The sequence below is a fragment of the Hylobates moloch genome, unplaced genomic scaffold (assembly GCF_009828535.3).
Source record: "Hylobates moloch isolate HMO894 unplaced genomic scaffold, HMol_V3 SCAFFOLD_21, whole genome shotgun sequence".
Lineage (NCBI taxonomy): Eukaryota > Metazoa > Chordata > Mammalia > Primates > Hylobatidae > Hylobates > Hylobates moloch.
In genome coordinates, this window is record NW_026652296.1 from 33,461,523 (window position 1) to 33,483,085 (window position 21,563).

At 39.3% G+C, this 21,563-nt stretch overlaps 1 protein-coding gene across 3 annotated transcripts in view; it reads right to left on the reverse strand.

The window, feature by feature from the left end:
• The window catches only part of RNF24 (ring finger protein 24), a 92,823-nt gene that overhangs the window by 38,004 nt on the left and 33,256 nt on the right, over positions 1-21,563 (reverse strand). Inside the window, exons 1-2 of one of the 3 annotated variants that reach the window (XM_058433095.1) lie at positions 11,614-12,521; positions 9,895-9,963 (exon numbers count right to left, since the gene is read on the reverse strand). The exons of 1 other annotated variant lie outside the window; for it this stretch is intronic. In XM_058433095.1, the coding sequence (XP_058289078.1) occupies positions 9,895-9,950 (56 nt within the window). In that variant the 5' untranslated portion in view covers positions 9,951-9,963; positions 11,614-12,521. Of the gene's footprint in view, positions 1-9,894; positions 9,964-11,613; positions 12,522-21,563 lie in introns of those variants that run through there. One more of the 3 variants, XM_058433094.1, reaches the window with a different exon arrangement.

The following is a 21,563-nucleotide window of genomic DNA, read 5'->3' on the forward strand; positions in this document are numbered from 1 at the left end:
TAATTATATAATCATATGTTATAGTATTAAAGGGTCATGAAAAATTTTCGAGTAATTTTTTTTTTCTTTTGAGACAGGGTCTCACTCTGTCACCCCAGGCTGGAGTGCAATGGTGTGATCTCAGCTCTCTGCAGCCTTAATCTCCCGGGCTCAAGTGATTCTCCCACTTCAGCCTCCCAAATAGCTAGGACTACAGGCACGTGCCACCACACCTAGCTAATTTTTAAAATTTTTTTTGTAGAGATAGGGTCTCAGCATGTTGCCCAGGCTGGTCTTGAACTCGTGGGCTCAAGCAATCATCCCCGCTTGGCCTCCCAAAGTGCTGGTATTATAGGCATGAGCCACCGCGCCCAGCCAATTTCTCTCCATTTTATAGACAAGGAAACTGAAGCTTAGACAGTTCTGGTCCCATGGCCATGACTGACCCAGTATGTACACAGCCAGAGCCCCTCCAGCTCCAAACTCAGCAATCTCAGTCCATATGCTCCACTGCCTTGCTCATGTGTTACGTTTATAATCAGAAACAGTAAGTGTTGTTTAAACATTAAAAAAAAGGACTATTTCTGTCAGTTTGTTTGAGAATACTTACTGATCACTACAGTTAAAATTCCACAGATAAAGGTTGCCTCTCCTGTAAGTGATAAGCTGTAATTTGTCATTTTGATTCCTTACAAAATAAAGAGTTCCTGCCAGGACTGCTTATTAAGACCAAAGACTGATAATGGAATTATAACTATGAATACTACAAATCCAAACCCAAACAAAACTCTACCAAGCAAAGAAAACTTCCACTTTTATTTATGCATGGTAAATTAAAAATGTGTTCACAGATTTTTAGTTTTCTTGTAGGTTCCCAGAAGAGTATATTTATACTGTTGACACCACTGAGATGCTAACTGGCTGTATCTGAAACCTAAATCTTATTATTAGTTTCCAGTCTCTAGTAACACATATCAGGAAGTCAATACCTGCAGAGAACAACTTCATCCCATATAAATTCTTCTCTGACAGCTTCCAAACATAAATAATGGGTAATATTTAATTTTGAACCTTTGGCCATTTTCTGGGTTGGCTCAGTTAGAGTAAGTGCTTTTACTCAAATACATATTTTATTTCCTTTTTCCTACATTCAGATCTTCTTAGGAAGGGAGGGAAGGATGTAGCTAAGGAGTGCTTTACCAAATATACATAGCACATACGCTGTGGAGCTATTAGAAAATTACAGGGCACAAAACTTAGCTCTTAACTTTCATATTGCTGACAGGGCCTCACTTGATGACCCTTGTTATAGCCAAGACTTAGATGGCTGTCCTTTAATCCCTTAGAAATATCCCTCCCCAGACAAGACTGGCTTGGTAAGATATCTCTCACCTTAGAAAATAAGGGATTAGGCCAGGTGCAGTGGCTCACACCTGTAATCCCAGCACTTTGGGAGGCTGAGGTGGGTGGATCACCTGAGGTCAGGAGTTTGAGACCAGCCTGGCCAACATGGCGAAAATGTGTCTCTACTAAAGATGCAAAAATTAACCGGGAGTGGTGGCATGCACTTGTAATCCCAGCTACTCAGGAGGCTAATGCAGGGGAATCGCTCAAACCAGGGAGGTGGTAGGCTGCAGTGAGCCAAGATTGCTCCACTGCACTCCACCCTGGGCGACAGACTGAGACTCCATCTCAAAAAAGAAAAAGAAAAAAGAAAGAAAATAAGAGAATAAACATCTGTACTGGGCAAGCTAAGAGAGAGGAAATAGGCAAGTGACAGAAAGTGGTATGGTAGAAAGACGGAGAGGTTTGCAGTCAGCAAATCTGGATGCTTGCTCCCAGGATGTCACTAGCTAAATGTCAGAGCGTGGCCCACCTATACTTCAATTTTCTCATCTTTCAAATGGGATAATGACTGTCCTATCTAACAACTTTAAGGAATTCCTGAAAGGATAAAATGAGGTATTAGATAATGAAGTGTCTGAAAACTCAAAGAGGACAAAACTATTAAGGCGTGTGTGTGTGTGTGTGTGTGTGTGTGTGTGTGTGTGTGTGTGTGTGTGTGTGTGTGTGTGTGTGTGTGTGTGTGTGTGTGTGTGTGTTTGGGGAAAGGGAATGACATTAAATGAAAGTAGTAAATACCATAAAAGAAGCCTTGACAAAAATCATGTCTCTGGAGAGGATTTCACCAAACCAAGTGCCCTTTCCACAGGGAGCTCTTCTGCACTGCACGCACTGACAGCTTTCTGTCAGGTGGCCTGCCAACCTGGCCTCCAGACGCAGGAACTAGAAACCATGTCTGGCCAAAGGCAGCCATTAATACAGGCTAGCTAGGAGTGAGGCCAGTGGTGTGGGAATGTTGCCCTGCAGGGTTCTCGAAATTAGTACAATTCTCGTAGCATTCTGAACAAAGACTCAGACACTCACAGCAGTAGAGGTAGTAGCACTGTCATCAGAGGGAAAAGACATCTGCCTTAGTGCTGCTGGGGGCTGGATGTTGAGACTTTTGTGAGTCCTCACTACCTGGCAGGGCCTTTTAATAAACCCCAATTACCAGAGGGATCCAGGCTGGTAGAAGATATGTTGATGCAGAATACATTTTAGGAATTTTTCTCTCTTTGTTTTAGTAAATAAAATGGCTTCACTACAATTGATATGTTGGCCCAACAATTTAAGTAGATGGTAGATTATTCCAAGATGTTAATCCTGATCCAGTGATACATTAGTTTTTACAAAATTTTCATCATAATGTATTTTCACCAGGAGTATTAATCTTTTAAAATAAATTGATAAAAGGCTACATATTCATCATCTTAGTAATATGCATTCTTTGCTATTGAAGTCTTACAAATATAAGTTATTTAGTAATTGCTCCTTGTGGGAGTGAAGAGGAGAAATAGAACATACAGTACGCTGTTGTAGCTTACTTGGCATTTCCAACTTCATTCACGTGAAAACCTTTTTTTCCCCTTCTTGAAATTCACTTCTTGAAATCTCTAGCCTCAGCCTAAATTTCAAACCACCCAGTCAGTTTATTAAAATCAAACCAAAACAACAACAAAAAAGACAGGAAGATTTGAGTATTTTATCAGCAATCTTAGAACCAAGAAGTTCTAAGAGGGACAGATTACTTGAGATTTGGATGCCTACAAGACCTGAGTTTAACACAATACACCACAGCTAAATGGGGCTGCAGTAGCATTCCTCAAAGCATGCCTGGTAGCCACATTCTTCTTAGACCAGTTCCTGTTCCCTGGACAATACCATATCATCTTCCCAGGAGTCAGTATTCTAGTTTTGCTTCAAAAATGCTCAGAAGTGTCGGGTGCAGTGGCTCACACCTGTAATCCCAGCACTTTGGGAGGCTGAGGCGGGCAGATCACGAGGTCAGGAGATCGAGACCATCTTGGCCAATATGGTGAAACCCTGTCTCTATAAAAATACAAGAATTAGCTGAGCGTGGTGACGCATGCCTGTAATCCCAGCTACTCGGGAGGCTGAGGCAGGAGAATCCCTTGAACCATGCAGTCGGAAGTTGCAGTGAGCCGAGATCGCGTCACTGCACTCCAGCCTGGTAACAAAAAAAAAAAAAAAAAAAAAGAAAGAATAAAAAATGTAACAGGTGGCTGGGTGCGGTGGCTCATGCCTGTAATCCCAGCACTTTGGGAGGCCCAGGCAGGCAGATCACGAGGTCAGGAGTTTGAGACCTGCCTGGCCAATGTAGTGAAACCCCGTCTCTACTAAAAATACAAAAATTAGCTGGGCCTGGTGGCGTGCGCCTGTAATCCCAGCTTCTCAGGAAGCTGAGGCAGATTAGCTTCAACCCGGGAGGCAGAGGTTGCAGTGAGCTGAGATCGCACCATTGCACTCCAGCCTGAGACAGAGCAAGACTCCATCTCAAAGAAAAAAAAATGCTCAGATAGGGGCCGGGTGCAGTGGTACATGCCTGTAACCCCAGTACTTTGGGAGGCTGAGGTGGGAGGACTGCTCGAGGCCAGGGGTTTGAGACCAGCCTGGGAGATATAGGGAGACCCCACCTGTACAAATAAAAATAAAAATAAAAATTAAAAAATTAGTTGGGCATGGTGGCACGTGCTTGTAGTACTAGTTACTCTGGAGGCTAAGATGGGAGGATCACTTGAGCCCAGGAATTTAAGGTTACAGTGAGCTATGATATCACTGCTACGCTCCAGCCTGGGTGACAAAGCAAGACTACATCTAAAAAAGAAAGCTTTTGACATATTAGAAGGAACTAATTTCTTTGTTCTTTATTGAGTATCTTTATGACCACATGAAAGACCTGCAAAATCTTTTTTTGAGTGGGTGGATGAGAGGAAAGATTAAAAATTTTAAAAACATGTCACTGATCAGTAGAAAGACCTAAGCTTTCTGATGAAATGGATACACTGGGTTCTAGAGAGAATTATTTTAAAAATAAGACCTACATTTAGACAGATCCTAGTAAAATTTCTGAATTCTAGGATAGAAAAACTGTGACAAGTTTCCAAAAAAAACAAAGTTGTTATAATGGAAAGTATATAGATTTGAGATTTATCTTAGGCCATGAGTATTAGAGTGGGCTTATGGAGTCAGAGAGCCAGGGGTTTAACCACGGATTTGTCAGTAATTTGGGGCTTGTTACTTATCTTTTCTATGTCTCAGTTTCCTCATCTGATAAGACAGAATAATACTAGTAACTATTTCATAAAGTTTTAAGGGAATTAAATGACTCAACACACAAAAAGCACTTAGAACAGTACCTGGGCACATACTGTGTACTTGAGAAATGTTAGTTTTCATTATTAACTAAAATGCAACAATAAAAGATAATGGAATCACTGCCTGTATCTCCATTAAAAGACAGTCAGGTAGACTTCTGACTCCAGAAAGATGGCATAGACATACATTTCCCTATTTATCCAGCTAAATATAACTAAAAACCATGGACATTAAGTTGGACAGAAGGTAGCACACTAACTAGGGACCTGGGGACCCAAGGAATCACATGTTAACGAGTTCTCTGGGTTTGTTTTTGTCTCCTATATCCCAGACTTAGAGCTGGCAAAGTTGGCAAACAAGAATGCCAACAGATGAAGACAAAAAAAAAAAAAAGCCCTAATGAACCCGTTCCCTCTAGCCAAAGGATCACAAAAGGAGTAGTCTAACAAGACTGAAAGCTTTTAAACAAGAATTGCCCTACTTCAGCTAAACAACCCAGAAAAAACTATGGCCACACCCCTATAGACATGCCAGCAAAGGCTGAAGGCAGAGCCTAGATTTTCACTCTTGCCAAGATGTAACAAGATGCCCCCAGCCATCTTGCTGGGCTAGTGTTAGAAAAGGCCGAGTAGGAAGCTGAAATCGTTTTTTTTTTTTTTTTTTTTGAGATGCCGTCTCACTCTGTCGCCAGGCTGGAGTGAAGTAGTGTGATCTTGGCTCACTGCAACCTCCACCTTCCGGGTTCAAGCGATTGTCCTGCCTCAGCCTCCCGAGTAGCTGGGACTACAGGTGCCCACCACCATGCCCAGCTAATTTTTGTATTTTTAGTAGAGACGGAGTTTCACCATGTTGGCCAGCTGGAATTTTTACGCAAAGTGGTGAAAATGAGGCTCCACCTCAGTGATATGAGTAGAGACAAATGTAGACCCTGACTTCTACCCCTATCCAGCAGTAACAAAGTGACTATACTCCTCCTCAGTGGGGTGATGACACAGGAGGATCTAGTGAAGAATCAGGATTTTACCACCACCAAGTGGCAACAAGCACTCCTACCTGTTCCAGCCAAAGTGGTATCAGTGAAAGCCTAGTTGAGAGCTGGAACTCCCATTCCTGCCCCGTCCCCGCCCCCCATGTCAATAGAGGCTGAATAGGGAACCTGGACTTCTACCTTTACCTGGCATTAATGAAGCAGCATTACAACCCACCGTTTCACTGTCAGAGTGGTGTCAGAGGAAGCCAGTTAACACAGCAGGTTTAAATAAAATCCAGAGTCTCATAACATAATACACAAAATGTCCAGGTTTCAACTAAAAATTACTCATCATACCAAGATTAGGAAGATCACAAATCAAATGAGAAATGATAATTAACAGATGCTAATACCAATGACAAAAATGTTAAAACTATCTGACAAAGATTTTAAAGTAGTCATCATCAAATTGTTTAAGCAAGCATTTATGAACATGCTTGAAACAAGTGAAAACACTGAAACTCTCAGCAAAGAAACAGAAGATATAAAGAGGAACAAAATGGAAATTATAGAACTGAAAAACACAATAATTGAAATAAAAAAACTAAAACTAAGCGATGGGCTCAACAGCAGAATGGAGAAGAAAGGGGAAAGCATAAGTGAACTAGGGCCAGGCACGGTGGCTCACGCCTGTAATCCCAGCACTTTGGGAGGCCAAGGTGGGTGGATCACTTGAAGTCAGGAGTTCGAGACCAGCCTGGCAAACATGGCGAAACTCTGTCTCTACTAAAAATACAAAAATTATCCAGGCATGGTGGTGGGCACCTGTAATCCCAGCTACTCGGCAAGCTGAGGAATCTGTACATAAGTGTACAGATTTAAGAAGCTGAACAAACTCCAAAGAGAATAAACCCAAAGAAATCTACATCGTAGTCAAACTTCTGAAAACTAAAACAACAACAACAACAAAATCTTTTTTTTCTTTGCAGAGGTAATTGAGTTAAAACAACACTAAAAAATCTTGAAAGCAACTAAGGAGATACCATTGGGGGAAACAATATGAAAGACACAGATTTCTCATCAGAAACAATGGAGGGCAAAAGGAAGGAACACATTTTTCAAGTGCTGAAAGAAAAGAGCCATCAACCCAAAATCCTACATCCAGCAAAAATGTCCTTCAGGAATGAAACAGGAAATCAAGACAGCCTCACATGAAGGAAAACAAAGGGAATTTGTTGCTAGCAGACCTACTCTTGAAGAGTCACTAAAGGAAGCTGTCTTAACAGAAAGGAAATGATAAGAAAAGGAACCTTGGAACATCAAGAAGGAAGAAACAACATGGTAAACAAATATAAGGGTAAATACAATAAACTTCCTTCTCTTGAGTTTTCTAAATTATATTCAATGGTTGAAGAAAAATTATAATTATCCAACCCGGTTCTAAATGTATTCAGAGGAAATATTTAAGATGAGCATATTAAAAATAAGAGAGGATAAAGGGACATAAAAGGAGGTAACATTTCTAGTCTGAACTGGTAAAGTATACTAGTAGACTGCATATATAATACAATGCCTACAGCAATCAGTAAGAAAACTATACAAGGACATACACTCAAAACACTACAAAAAATCAAAAAGGACTTCAAAAAATTACTCAAGTAACAGAAATAAAAAATAGTGAAGACAAATAGAAAACAAAGTTTAAAATGGCAAGCTTAAGTATAAATGATTTAAATATGCCAATTAAAACACAGAGACTGGCAGAATGAATTAAAAAACATCACCCAATAATATGCTGTCTACCTGAAACTCACTTTAAAAATAATGATACGTGCATGTTGAAAAGGAGGGAAAAAGATATGTAATGCAAGCATTAATCAAAAGAAAGCAGGAGTGGCTATATTAACATCGAAGCAGATTTCAGAGCAAATAAAATTACCAGAGAGAGAAAGAAACATTACGCAATGATAAAATGGTCAACCCACTAAAAATACATAGCAATCCTAAATGTGCATGCACAAAACAACAGAGCTGCAAAACATGTGAAGGAAAAACTGACTGAACTGAAAGGAGATATAAACAAATCTATAATTATACTCAAATACTTCAAAACCTTCTCCCAACGACTGATGAAACAACTAGATAGAAAACCAGCAAGGATAAAGAAAAATTCAACAACACAATTAGACAACAGGATCTACTCAAAATATATAGAGCACTCTACCTAGCAACAGCAAAATATACATTCTTTTCAAATACCCATGGCACCTACACCAGGACAGACCACATCCCTGGTCATAAAACAAATCTCAAACAAACTTTCAAAAATCGAAGTCATATAGAGTGTGTTACTGGACATAGTTGAATCAAACTAGACATTTATAACAGAAAGGTAGCAAGAAAATACCAAACACTTAGAAATTAATCAACACACTACTAAATAATCTATAAGTCAAAAAGAGGTCTTAAACGAAATTTTTAAAAATACACTGAATTGATTGAAAATGAAAATACAGGCTGGGTGTGGTGGCTAACGCTTATAATCCCAGCACTTTGGGGGGCCGAGGCGGGCAGATCACCTGAGGTCAGGAGTTCAAGACCAGACTGGCCAACATGGTGAAACCCCATCTCTACTAAAAATACAAAAAAATTAGCCGGGCGTGGTGGCACGCGCCTGTAGTCCCAGTTACTCAGGTGGCTAAGGCACGAGGATCGCTTGAACCCTGGCAGCGGAGATTGCAGTGAGCCGAGATCGCACCACTGCACTCCAACCTGGGCGACAGTGAGACTCCGTCTCAGTTTAAGAAAAAAAAAAGGGCCGGGCGGGATGGCTCACGCCTGTAATCTCAGCACTTTGGGAGGCAGAGGCAGGTGGATCACCTGAGGTTAGGAGTTTGAGACCAGCCTAGCCAACATGGTAAAACCCCATCTCTACTAAAAACACAAAAATTAGCAGGGTGTTGTGGCAGGTGCCTGTAATCCCAGCTACTCGGGAGGCTGAGGCAGGAGAACTGACTGAACCCGGGAGGTGGAGGTTGCAGTGAGCTGAGATTGTGCCACTGCACTCCAGCCTGGGTGACACACGCGAAACTCCATCTCAAAATAAAAAAAAAAGAAAATGAAAATACAACATGTCAAAATTTCAGAGACATAGGTAAAGTAGTGCTGAGTGGGCAATTCATGGTACTAAACGCACACATAAGAAAATAAAAAATCTCAAATCAATAATCTAAACTCCTACATCAAGAACTCAGAAAAAGGGCAAGTTAATCAGGAAAAAAAAATTAAAGAACAGAAACCAATTAAATTGAGAATAGGAAAACAATAGAGAAAAATCAATGAAACAAAAAGCTGAGTCTTTTCTTTGAAATGATCAGTAACACTGACAAATCTCTAGGAAGAATGACCAAAAAAAAAAAATAAGAGAAGACACAAATTACCGATATCAACAATTAAATAGGAGAGATCACTACAGACACTGCAGACATTAAAAGGATAAGAAGGGTATACACACATATACAGACATAAATTTAGTAACATAAATAAAACAGACCAATTCCTCAAAAAACACAAACTACAGAAACTCACCCAATATAAAATAGATGTGAACAGTTTTATAACTATCAAAGAAACTGAATTAGTCATTTAAAAATTCACAAAAAAGAAAGCTCCAGGCCAAGAGGCTTTTACCAGAGAATTCTACCAAAAGTTTAAATAAGAATGAGCAGAAATACTTGACAATCTTTTGCAGAGAATGTGAGGGAACATTTCTCAAGGCATTTTTTGAAGCCAATGCGACCTTGATAGCAAAACCAGATAAGGACAGTGTCTGGCAAATACAGACACAAAAATTCTTAACAAAATATTAGCAAGTAGAATTTGGCAATATGTAAATAGAATTTTACAACATCATGACCAAGTAAGGTTTATTCAAGAGATGCAGGGCTGGCTTAATATTAAAAAAAAAAAAAAATCAATGTAATCTACCCATATTAAATGGCTAAAGAAGAAAAATCACATGATCATATTAACTGATTAAAAAAAACACATTTCACAAACATCAGCACCCAGAAATTAAAAAACTCCCAGAAACAGAAATGGAAGAGAACTTCTTCAACACGTTAAAAAGCATCTACAAAAAACAAACTGGCAAAAACCAACCAAACAATAACAACAAAAACTGTACAGCTAATATTATTCTTAATTGTGAAAGACTGAATACTTACCCCCCTAAGACCGGGAACAAGGCAGGATATCTGCTCTCACCACTCTTATTCAACATAGTGCTGGAAGTTCTAGCCAGTGCAATAAGGTAGAAAAGGGAATAAAAGGCATACACATCAGAAAGGAAGAAATTAAACTGAGCCTATTTGCCAACATCAACATCTACAACAACAAAATCCCAAAGAATCTTCAAAAAAATTTCTAAAACTAATAAATGAGTTCAGCAAGGTTGCAGGATACCAGATACACATATAAAAATCAACTGTATTTTTATAAATTAGCAATGAACATATGAATACTGAAATTAGAAATATAATGACATTTACAATTGTTCAAAAAAAGAAATACAAAGAATTAAATTTAATAAGACATTAGATATGTACAGGACTTAATGCTAAAAATGACAAAATGCTGATTAGAGGAATCAAGTAAGATCTAAATAAATGCAGAGACATACTGTGTTCATGGATTTGAAGACTCAGCATAGGAAAGATATTCTCTCCAAATTGATATATAGGTTTAACATAATTCCTATAAAAATCCCAGCAATTTTTTTTTTTTGTAGATATAGACAAGTTTAACAAATGTAGACAGAAAGAAAGACAAGGAAATAAAACAGCTAAAGCAATTTTGAAAAAAGAAGACTAAAGGGAGAGGAATCAGTCTATTCAATGTAAGGACTCATCATAGCCTAATCAAGACACTGATTGGTTTTAGCAAAAGGATAGACACATAAGTCAATGGAACAAAATGAAGAACCCAGAAATAGACTCACACAAATAAGCACAAATGATTTTTGAGAAATGTGCAATCCTTTCTCAATGGAGAGAGTATACGTATATGATCTTTTCAACAATTAGTGCTGGAACAACGGGACATCCAAAGGCAAAAAAATTGAATCTTGATCTTAACCTCAAACACAAAAAACAACTTGGATCATGAACTTAAACTTAAAATGCAAAACAATGATACAGTTGCAAAAAACCTAAGAGAAGATATTTCGGATCTAGGATTAGGCAAAAAGTTCCAGACTTGACACCAAAAGCAAGGAGTAGAAAAGGAAAAATTGATACACTGGACTTCATTGAAACGAAAAATTTTTTTTGCCTTGAAAGACTCTGTCAAGAGGATGAAGAATGAAGCTAAAGGCTAGGAAAAAAATATTTGCAAACCATACGCCTGACAAACGGCTAATATCTAAACACAAAACTCAATAGTAAAAAAACAACCAATTATGGGTTGAATTGTGTTCTCAAAAAGATATGGTGAAGATATAACTCCCAGTACCTCTGAATGTGACTTTATTTGAAAACAGGTTTGTTGAAGATATAATTAATTAAGATGTAGTTAAGAAGTTAAAGTTATACTAGAGTAATCCAATATGACTGGTGTCTTTATAAGAAGAGGAAAAGAGATACAGAGAGAGAGAGATACAGGAGGAGAGAATGCTGAGTGATACAAGAAGCAGAGACTGAAGGATTGCTGGCTGTCATCAGAAGAGAGGCATGAACAAATCCTTTCTCAGAGCCCTCAGAAGGAACAACCTTGCTATTTTTTTTTTTTTTTTTTGCAAGTGATTCTCCTGCCTCAGCCTCCCTAGTAGCTGGGACTACAGGAGCGCACCACCATGCTCTGTTAATTTTTGCATTTTTAGTAGAGATGGGGTTTCACCATGTTGGTCAGGCTGGTCTTGAACTCCTGGACTCAAGTGATCTGCTCACCTTGGCTTCCCAAAATGTTGGGATTACAGGTGTGAGCCACTGTGCCCGGCCACCACCATCTTGATTTCAGACTTCTAAACCCCAGAATTGTGAGACAATAGATTTTCTGTTGTTTTAAGCCACCCAGTTTATGGCACGTTGTTAAGGCAGCCCTAGGAAACAATTCAATTAGAAAATGGGCAAAAGAGACATTTCACCAAAGGGAATATACAGATGGAAAATAAGTACATAAACGTATGTTCAAAATCATTAGCTATTAGGGAAATAGAAATTAAAGCCACAATGAGAAATTACTAAATTATACCTATCAGAATTGCTAAAATAAAAAATTGTAACAACACCAAATGCTGGCAACAATGCAGAGAATAGAGCACTTTATCTTGTTGGTGGGAATATAATATGGTATAGCCACTCTGGAAAATAGTTCGTCGGTTTCTTGTAAAATTAAACATGCAACTGCCATAAAACTCAGCAGTTGCACTCCTGGGCATTTATTCCAGGGAAATGAAAACCTATGTTCACATAAAAACCACAACACAAATGTTCACAGCAGCTTTATCTGTAATGATCTAAAATTAGAAACAACCCAAATATCATTCAATGGGTGAATGATTAAACAAACTTGGGGTATGCACATCGTCAAATGCCACTCAGCAATAAAAAGAAACAAACTATTGATAGATGCAATAATCAGAGTCACTTTCCAGATAATTATGGTGAATGAAAAAAGCCAATCCCAGGTTACATACTGTATAAGTACACTTATCTTGATGTACTGTAAGAAATCCCTGATGTGATGGAAACCTCCTGTATGTCGACTGTATCAAAATTAATATCCTGGTTATGATATTATACTATAGTTTTACAAGATGTTATCATTACAGGAAATTGTGAAAAGAGTACATAGGATCTTTCTGTACTGTTTATTATAGCTGCATGTGAGTCTACAATTAACTCAAAATAAAAATTTTAATTAAAAAATATACAATGGAGCAACATCTATACAGGTCTGATGGAAAAGAACTGTGATATTAGAACTGTATATCCAGCCAAACTATCTTTCATTTGTATAGAACAAAAAGAAAGAGGGAAAAAGACATTTTCAGACATTCAAGTACACTTCTTTCTCTATATATAGGTACGTAATCATTCCACTAATTTAAATCCCCCATAGTAATCTAGATTAAGGCTTCAGATTATTTCAACAAAGCATGGAAGATGGAACGTGGAGAAGAAAGTTAAGTTGTGCTAATAGTTTTATTTTGAAAAGCTATAACTACTTAATTTAAAAAGTTGTTACAGGCTGGGCGCGGTGGCTCACGCTTGTAATCCCAGCACTTTGGGAGGCTGAGGTGGGCGGATCACGAGGTCGGGAGATCAAGAACACGGTGAAACCCCGTCTCTACTAAAAATACAAAAAAATTAGCCGGGCGTGGTGGCGAGCGCCTGTAGTCCCAGCTACTCAGAGAGGCTGAGGCAGGAGAATGGCGTGAACCCGGGAGGTGGAGCTTGCAGTGAGCCGAGACTGCGCCACTGCACTCCAGCCTGGGCGACAGAGCGAGACTCCGTCTCAAAAAAAAATAATAATAATAAAAAATAAAAAATAAAAATAAAAAAATAAAAAGTTGTTACAGAAGTATAAGTCTAAATGTGTGTTTTAAAATGTAGGGAGCCACAAACAGTATGTGTAATTTTCATGACTAGCAGAGAGGAAAAAGCAGCAAAGAAACCTGGATAATTTCAGCAAAATATAGGGTAAAAAGGGGAAGAAGGGGAGTCATAAGAAAGCAATTGATAGAAATATGAAATAAAATGGTAGGAACAAAATGAAAAATAAATCATGAGAAAAATAAATGGTTTAAATCCTATTTAAAAAGGCTCTAGGCCAGGCGTGGTGGCTCATGCCTGTAATCCCAGCATTTCGGGAGGCTGAGGTGAGTGGATCACGAGGTCAGGAGATCGAGACCATCCTGGCTAACACGGTGAAACCCCGTCTCTACTAAAAATACAAAAAATTAGCCGGATGTGGTGGCGGGCGCCTGTAGTCCCAGCCACTTGGGAGGCTGAGGCAGGAGAATGGCATGAACCCAGAGGCAGAGCTTGCAGCGAGCAGAGATTGCACCACTGCACTCCAGCCTGGGCAACAGAGCGAGACACCGCCTCAAAAAAAAAAAAAAGCTCTAGCTCCCACGATTTGGCACACACACAAAAAACCCCAGAAAGACTCTAGGATGAGGAGAAGCTGGTTAACGGGTACAAAAATACAGTTAGATACAAAGAATAAGTTCTGGTATTTTACAGTGCAATAGGGAAACTGTAGTTAATACTTTGTTGTATTCCAAACACTATGAAATGAAGAAAACTAATTTTTTTTTTTTTTTGAGATGGAGTCTCACTCTCTTGCCCAGGCTAGAGTGCAGTGGCACGATCTTGGCTCACTGCAACCTCAGCATCCTGAGTAGCTGGGATTACAGGTGTGTGCCACCACACCCGGCTAATTTTTGTATTTTTAGTAGAGATGGGGTTTCGCCCTGTTCGTCAGGCCGGTCTTGAAGTCCTGACCTTGTGATCCGCCCACCTTGGCTTCTCAAAGTGCTGGGATTACAGACACGAGCCACCACGCCCAGCCAAGAAAACTAAATTTTAAAAGTTAAAAAAAAATTAACGTATATTTCAGAATAGCTAGAAGAATCTGCAATATTCCCAACACAGAGAAAAATATTTAAGCTGATATCTCAATTACCATGATTTAATCATTATACATTGTACACATGCATCAAAATATCACGTGCCCCCAAAATATGTACAGCTATGCTTTAATAAAAAAACTCTAAAATTACATAAGAACAATATTCAGCTATATTACAAGAAAACACTTTAAATGATTCTAAGATATTCTTAAATGGGGGATGCAATAAGAAAATAAAAATATAGCAGGCAAATATTATAAGAAAGCAAGGAGGAGTGCTAATTATTTTTTAAAAAGTAGAAATAAAGGCAAAAAGCTATATGAACAATGATGTTTTATAGTGATAGAAATATTAATCTCCAAATGAGATATAACAAAAAAGAGGATATAAACAATACCATTAACAAATAATATATATATATTGGCTGGGTGCAGTGACTCACGCCTGTAATCCCAGCACTTTGAGAGGCCGAGGTGGGTGGATCACCTGAGGTCAGGAGTTCAAGACCAGCCTGGCCAACATGGTGAAACCCCATCTCTACTAAAAATACAAACATTAGCCAGGCGTGGTGGCATGCGCCTGTAATCCCAGCTGAGGCAGGAGAAACGGTTAAACTCGGAAGGTGGAGGGTGCAGTGAACCAAGATTGCGCCACTGCACTCAAGCCAAGGCAAAAGAGTGAGACTCTGTCTAAAAAAAAAAAAAAACCCAAAACAAATAATATATATACAGTATATATCTACGTATCTATACTGTGTGTGTGTGTGTGTGTGTGTGTGTACAACTTTGTGTCTTAACAAAGAAAACACCTTTTCATATGAATCTGGAACATCTACATTTAGATAAAACTATTTATCATGCCATATGAAGATTCCAAAGAACAGAACTCTTAGAGGCCACAATATGTGACTACGATGTGTAAAATTAACTCAGCAATAATATGATAAACAAACGGAAACTACTTATAAATGAAAAAAATAATCTTTAAAATGACTTCAGGCCAGGTGTGGTGGCTCATCACGGCTGTAATCTCAGCACAGCACTTTGGGAGGCCAAGGTAGGTGGATCACCTGAGGTCAGGAGTTCGAGACCAGCATGGTCAACATGGTGAAACCCCGCCTCTACTAAAAATACAAAAATTAGCCGAGAGTGGTGGTGAGTGCCTGTAATCCCAGCTACTCAGGAGGCTGAGGCAGGAGAATCCCTTGAACCCGGGAAGCAGAGGTTGCAGTGAGCAGAGATTGCGCCATTGCACTCCAACCTAGGTGACGAGTGAAACTCCACCTCAAAAAAATAAATAAAATAAAATAAAATGACTTCTGTCTAGTAAGTAACTAAAACAAATCACAGACCATTTAGAAGTTAATCACATTGTGGGAAAAAAGTCTCATACTGAGAGAAAAATCCATAACCTTCAACATGGGAAAAGTATTCTTACAGGCTACTGTGTAGGTGTATAAGTGTAACTGATTGTATTATCGATCTAAACAAGAATAATGAAAATAAATGGACACAAGAATTCAATTCTGGAAAGTAGAAAAAGAACAAATCAAACAAAATAAGCCAGAAGAAGGAATTAATAAAGGTCAAACAAAAATGTATGAATTAAAGCAAAACAATGAAAGGAATTGAAATCAACTAACCAAAACACTAAGAGACAGATAAAAAAAATTCTTATACAGAGATTTAAAAACATCCATGAGATAATTTGAGTATTAATTTTAAAACCTAGAATAGATTTTATAGGAATATAACCAAAACTGGCTCAAGAAGAAAACTTGGAAATATAGAAATGTCTTTACAAAAAAGGCTTCAGACCCTAATGGCAATGAAGGTAGAACTTGCTAAACTTGCACAGATAAGTAATCTGCTATGTACAGTAGTCCCTGCTTATCGACGGTGGATGTGTTCACAGACCCCCATTGGATGCCTGAAAACCTGGATAGTACTGAGTCCTATGTTTTTTTGAACTGATAACCAAGACCCTAATGGGCAGGTAGTGTACACAGAATGCAGACACTGGGCAGGGGATGATTCACGTCCTGGGCAAGATGCAGTGAGCACGACAGCTTGAGATTTCATTACGCTACTCAGAATGGTGAACAATCTAAAACTACAAATTGTTTTGGGAATTTTCCATTTAATATTTTCAGACTACAGTTGACCATGGGTAACTGAAACTGCAGAAAGTGAAACTGAAAATAAAGGGGAACTATTGTAAACTGATCCAGAGTATACAAAAAAATGATGGAAAGCATCCCAACTCATTTAAAGGTGTAAGCATAATCTTGAAACTAAAACCACAACTTTACAGCAGAGTTCATAAACTCAAGGCCTCTGGACTGAATCTGGCCTGAACAAGTATTTTGTTTGGCCTATACAAAGTTTTAAAGATTGAGATAATTTAGATTTGGGAGATTTAACATAAAATTAGCAATTTCCAGCTCTACACAGAAAAAGGTCAGATCTAATAACCCTGGGCTCCATTCTTGCATGGCAAAAACAGCTTGGAGCTGAGTGGCCTCTGCTCCCAGGCTGCCATGTTGTTGCACAATTTGTGTGTGTGTGTTGGGGGGGCAGGGGGGAGGGGGCGGCGCTGAATGCTTATGGGTTACAGTGTAAGTGTGCCTGGCCCTATGTCAACAGAATCGCCATTTGTCACCATTTCTACCACTCCTTATCACTTCCTAATTCTGGACCAAATGTAGGTTGCCACTTGTGCTTGGGCTGTTATTTTCCTCATTGTAAATATTTCTACCTCTATCAAAAAAAATAAAAGAAAAGAAATTGATGGTTTCATGATTTTGACTTCTACCAAGTGTATTTGGCTGATTCAATTTCCTGCCTGGCTTCTGTTGTCACTGAGTTTGTGCCCCTGCTTTACGATTTCTATCTTTGGTTTCCCCACATCAGATGACAGAAATACCCACTTATATTCTCATTTATTTGCATAGTTTCATGCCTTAAATTTAAATGTTTAATCCATCTTGAATTTATGGCATGGAAAAAAGACCTAAAATGGTTTTTCCAATTTAGTCAACTATTCCAACAGCATTTATAAAATTCTTTCTCCACTGTCTTAAAGTTCTACCTTTTTCAGAGTCATTTTTATTTTTTTTTGAGACAGAGTCTCGCTCTGTCTCCAGGCTGGAGTGCAGTGGCGCCATCTCGGTTGACTGCAACCTCCACCTCCCAGGTTCAATCGGTTCTCCTGCCTCAGCCTCCCAAGTAGCTGGGACTACAGGCATGCACCACCATGCCCAGCTAATTTTTTTGTATTTTTACATACATACATTACATATGAATTAGCATACCACTAATTCATATATGCTAGGGCAATATTTTCATCACTACTCTTCCTCTTTAATATTTTCAAGGCTATTCTTACATAATCTTTTTTTCAGCTAAATAAGTCTTTAAAATATTCTATTGGGCCAGGCACACTAACCCACGCCTGTAATCCCAGCACTTGGGGAGGCAGAGGTGGGCAGATCACTTGAGCTCAGGAGTTCAAGATCAGCCTGGACAACAGGTAAAACCCCGTCTCTACGAAAAATATAAAAATTAGCTGGGTATGGTGGTGCATGCCTATGGTTCCAGCTACTTAGCAGGCTGAGGTGGGAGGATCACCTGAGCCCAGGAGCAGTGAGCCCTAATCGCACCACTGCACTCCAGCCTGGGCAACAGGGTGAGACGTCATCTCTCTCTTTCTCTCTCTCTCTCAAGAAATAAATAAATAAATAAGTAAATAAATAAATAAATAAATACTACTGTGAAGTTAATTGAAAGTACATTAAATTTATAGCTTATTTTGGGAAGAACGGGTCTTGCTATGGTTTGAGTATCTGTCCCCTCCCAAACTCATCTTGAAACCTAATAACCTTTTTAACAGTATTAAGAGGTAGAGGGCTGGGCGAAGTGGCTCACGTCTGTAATCCCAGCACTTTGGGAGGCCAAGGCGGGCAGATCATGAGGTCACGAGTTTGAGAGCAGCCTGGCCAACATGGTGGAAACCCCGTCTCTACTAAAGATACAAAAAATTAGCCGGGAGTGGTGGTGCGTGCTTGTAATCCCAGCTACTCGGGAGGTTGAGGCAGGAGAATCGCTTGAACCCAGGAGGTGGAGGTTGCAGTGAGCCAAGACCGTGCCATTTTGCACTCCAGCCTGGGCAACAGGGTGAGACTCTGTCTCAAAACAAAACAAAACAAAAACAAAACAAACAAAAAAAGAGGTGGGAGCCTGCTGCAGTGGCTCACACCTATAATCCCAGCACTTTGGGAGGCCAAGGCGGGAAGATCCCTTGAGCCCAAGAGTCCCTGACTAGCCTGGGCAACATAGGGAGACCCTGTCTCTACAAAATTAAAAAAATCAGTAGCCAGGTGTGGCGGCACATGCCTGTGGTCTCAGCTACTTGGGATGCTGAGGTGGAAGGACTGCTTAGGCCCGGGAGGTCAAGGCTGCATTGAGCTGTGATTGTGCCAATGTACTCCATCCAGCCTACGTGACAGAGTGAGACCCTGTCTCTACAAACAAAGTGAGACCTTTAATAGGTGATTACGCTATGAGGGATATGTATTAATGCCATTACCAAGGAAGTGGGTTCCTTATAAAAGGAAGAGTTGGGACCCCTTTTGTGTTTGTTTCTCTCTGTCTTTCCCTTTCTCCCATCTTTGCCCTTCTGCAATGTGATGCCTTCCACCATGTTATGATGCAGCAGGTACCTTGCCAGATGCCAGTTACCTTGCCAGATGCCAGTATCTTGATCTTGAACTTCTTGGCTTCTAGAACTGTGAGAAACAAATTCCTGTTCATTATAAATTTCTCAGTCTGTAGTATTCTATTATGGCAGCACAAATGGACTAAGGGAGGTCTTTACATCCAGGCACATGATATGTCTTTTCATTTATTCTAGTTTTATTTTACTACTTTCAGTAGATTTGTATAACTTATTCATACAGGTTTTGGACTTTTCTTTGGTTTATCCCTAGTTACCATATATATATTTGTCTATATGTATTATAAATGGGGTCTTTTTTCCTTTATATTTTCTAAACTGATTATTCCTAGCATTTAAAAAAGCTACTTCTTTGTATATTTATTTTGCAGCCTAACCTAGAAAAAATTTTAGTGCAGGTGCAACTAACTGCCATATAAATAAATCTTAATAAAGCACCCACAGAATACCCAGCTTGGAGCAGTGAGCACTCCAAGAAAAACGAGCTGCAAAATATACACCAAGACAACTAAACATAGTGACTTTCTGTGTAATCTTTTTATTTATATATCACCTAAAATAATTATAAAAATACATATCAGCCAGGCATCGTGGCTCACACCTGTAATCTCAGCACTTTGGGAGGCCGAGGCAGGCAGATCACCTGAGGTCAGGTGTTTGAGACCAGCCTGGCCAACATGGTGAAACCCTATCTCTATTAAAAATACAAAAATTAGCTGGGCATGGTGATGTGCACCTGTAGTCCCAACTACTTGGGAGGCGGAGGCAGAAGAATCGCTTGAACCCAAGAGGTAGTGGTTGCAGTGGGCCGAGATTGCGCCACTGCACTCCAGCCTGGGTGACAGAGTGAGACTTGGTCTCAAAAAAAAAGTGAAAAAGGCTGGGCACAGTGGCTCATGCCAGTAATCCCAGTGCTTTGGGAGGCTAGGATAGGAGGACAACTTGAGCCTGGGAGTTTCAAACCAGCCTGACCAATATAGCAAGACCCAGGCAAGGTGGGGGACACCTGTAGTCCTAGCTACTCAGGAGGCTGAGGTGGGAGGACTGCTTGAGCCCAGGAATTGGAGTCTGCAGTGAGCTATGACCAGATCATACCACTGCACTCCAGTTTCAGCAACAGAGCTAGACCCTGTCTCTTAAAAAAAAAAATCAATAAATAAAAGAAAGCTTTTGGCAAATTAGAAGTAATTCACTTCTTCATTGAGTATCTTTATGGCCTCTTGTGAGCTTTGGTTAGCAAGATTTTCCCAGGACCTAGTCATCCCTGGCAAGGCTGCATTTCTGGATATTTGAAGACCAGACACTGTAATGCAGTAATGCAGCACCTCCGGTGGATATCCTGCACTGAGAGGTTTTAAGCCTCAGCACCTAAGCTGGCCCTCCTGAATGATATCACTGCCTCACTTCCTTTAAGGTGCTCCAGTCTCTACAACTCATATTTCAAAGGTCTCCCTCTGTATTCCCAGTCTTTTATGACCTTTTATAATCTGTAAACTTAATTATTTGAAGTAGACATCAGGGTTCCACCAGGGAAAAAGAGATCAGGGTTCAAAAATCTTTTATCTTCAAAAGGCAGACAGCTAGGCAAGAAACGGCTGGCGTTCCGTAAATATTTTTCTAAGAGTATCTTCTCTTTATTGTTTGAGTTTAAAGTTTGAAGTTATCCTTATTTTTTATTCTTCAGAGGACAACTCTTCTTTCTTTCAAGCTTTTTTTTTTCTTTCAAATCTCAGTATATACCAGAAGACTTCTTTCTAGTTTTAAGAAACTGACAAGTAGGTATCTGGGTATTCTGTCTTCAAGTACCAAATCTGGAAATAAGTAACTCTGAAACCTCTCAGTCTGTAGGCAAAAGTCTATTTTTCTACAGTAACTTCTTTAAGTTTCCTTTTCTGAGGCTTCCTCCTATTTACACTCCTTCCCATTATTTAAAGGACAGTTGGGGGAACGACAACAACAACAAACTAGGTTTATTGGAATTGCCATAATCAATTTGTCTATTCCATCTTTGTTTGATCAGGATCTTTCCATTTAGCCTTAATTTTACTGACTACCTCATTATTTTGATTCTATTTTTTCATCAAAGGATGTTGTAATTTTAAAATATGTTTCATCGCAATGTTTTAGCTTTTTTTCATCTAATTCTAACCAGATGTATATATTTGTTTGAGAAAGGGTCTCACTATGTTGCCTTGGCTGGATTTGAACTCCTGAGCACCAGCAATCCTCCTGCTTCAGCCTCTGGAGTAGCTGGGCCTATAGATGTGTGGCACTATGCCTCACATTTAATTTACTTATTTTTTTTCCCTGATCAGTTCCTTTTAATAGCCTTTGTGTCTTTTATTCTTTCCAGCCCTGTTACTGACAATTCCAATTTCTTCGCAGTTTGGATTTTTTCTGTTTCTTCTGCTACCATTGTTTTCTCTGGGTTTGTGCACAGCTTTTCTCTTTGCTGCTGTTCCACAGTTCTAAAATCCAGCCTGAGGTGCTATCTTTGTTTGCCATAATTGAAGTTTGTCTACTTGA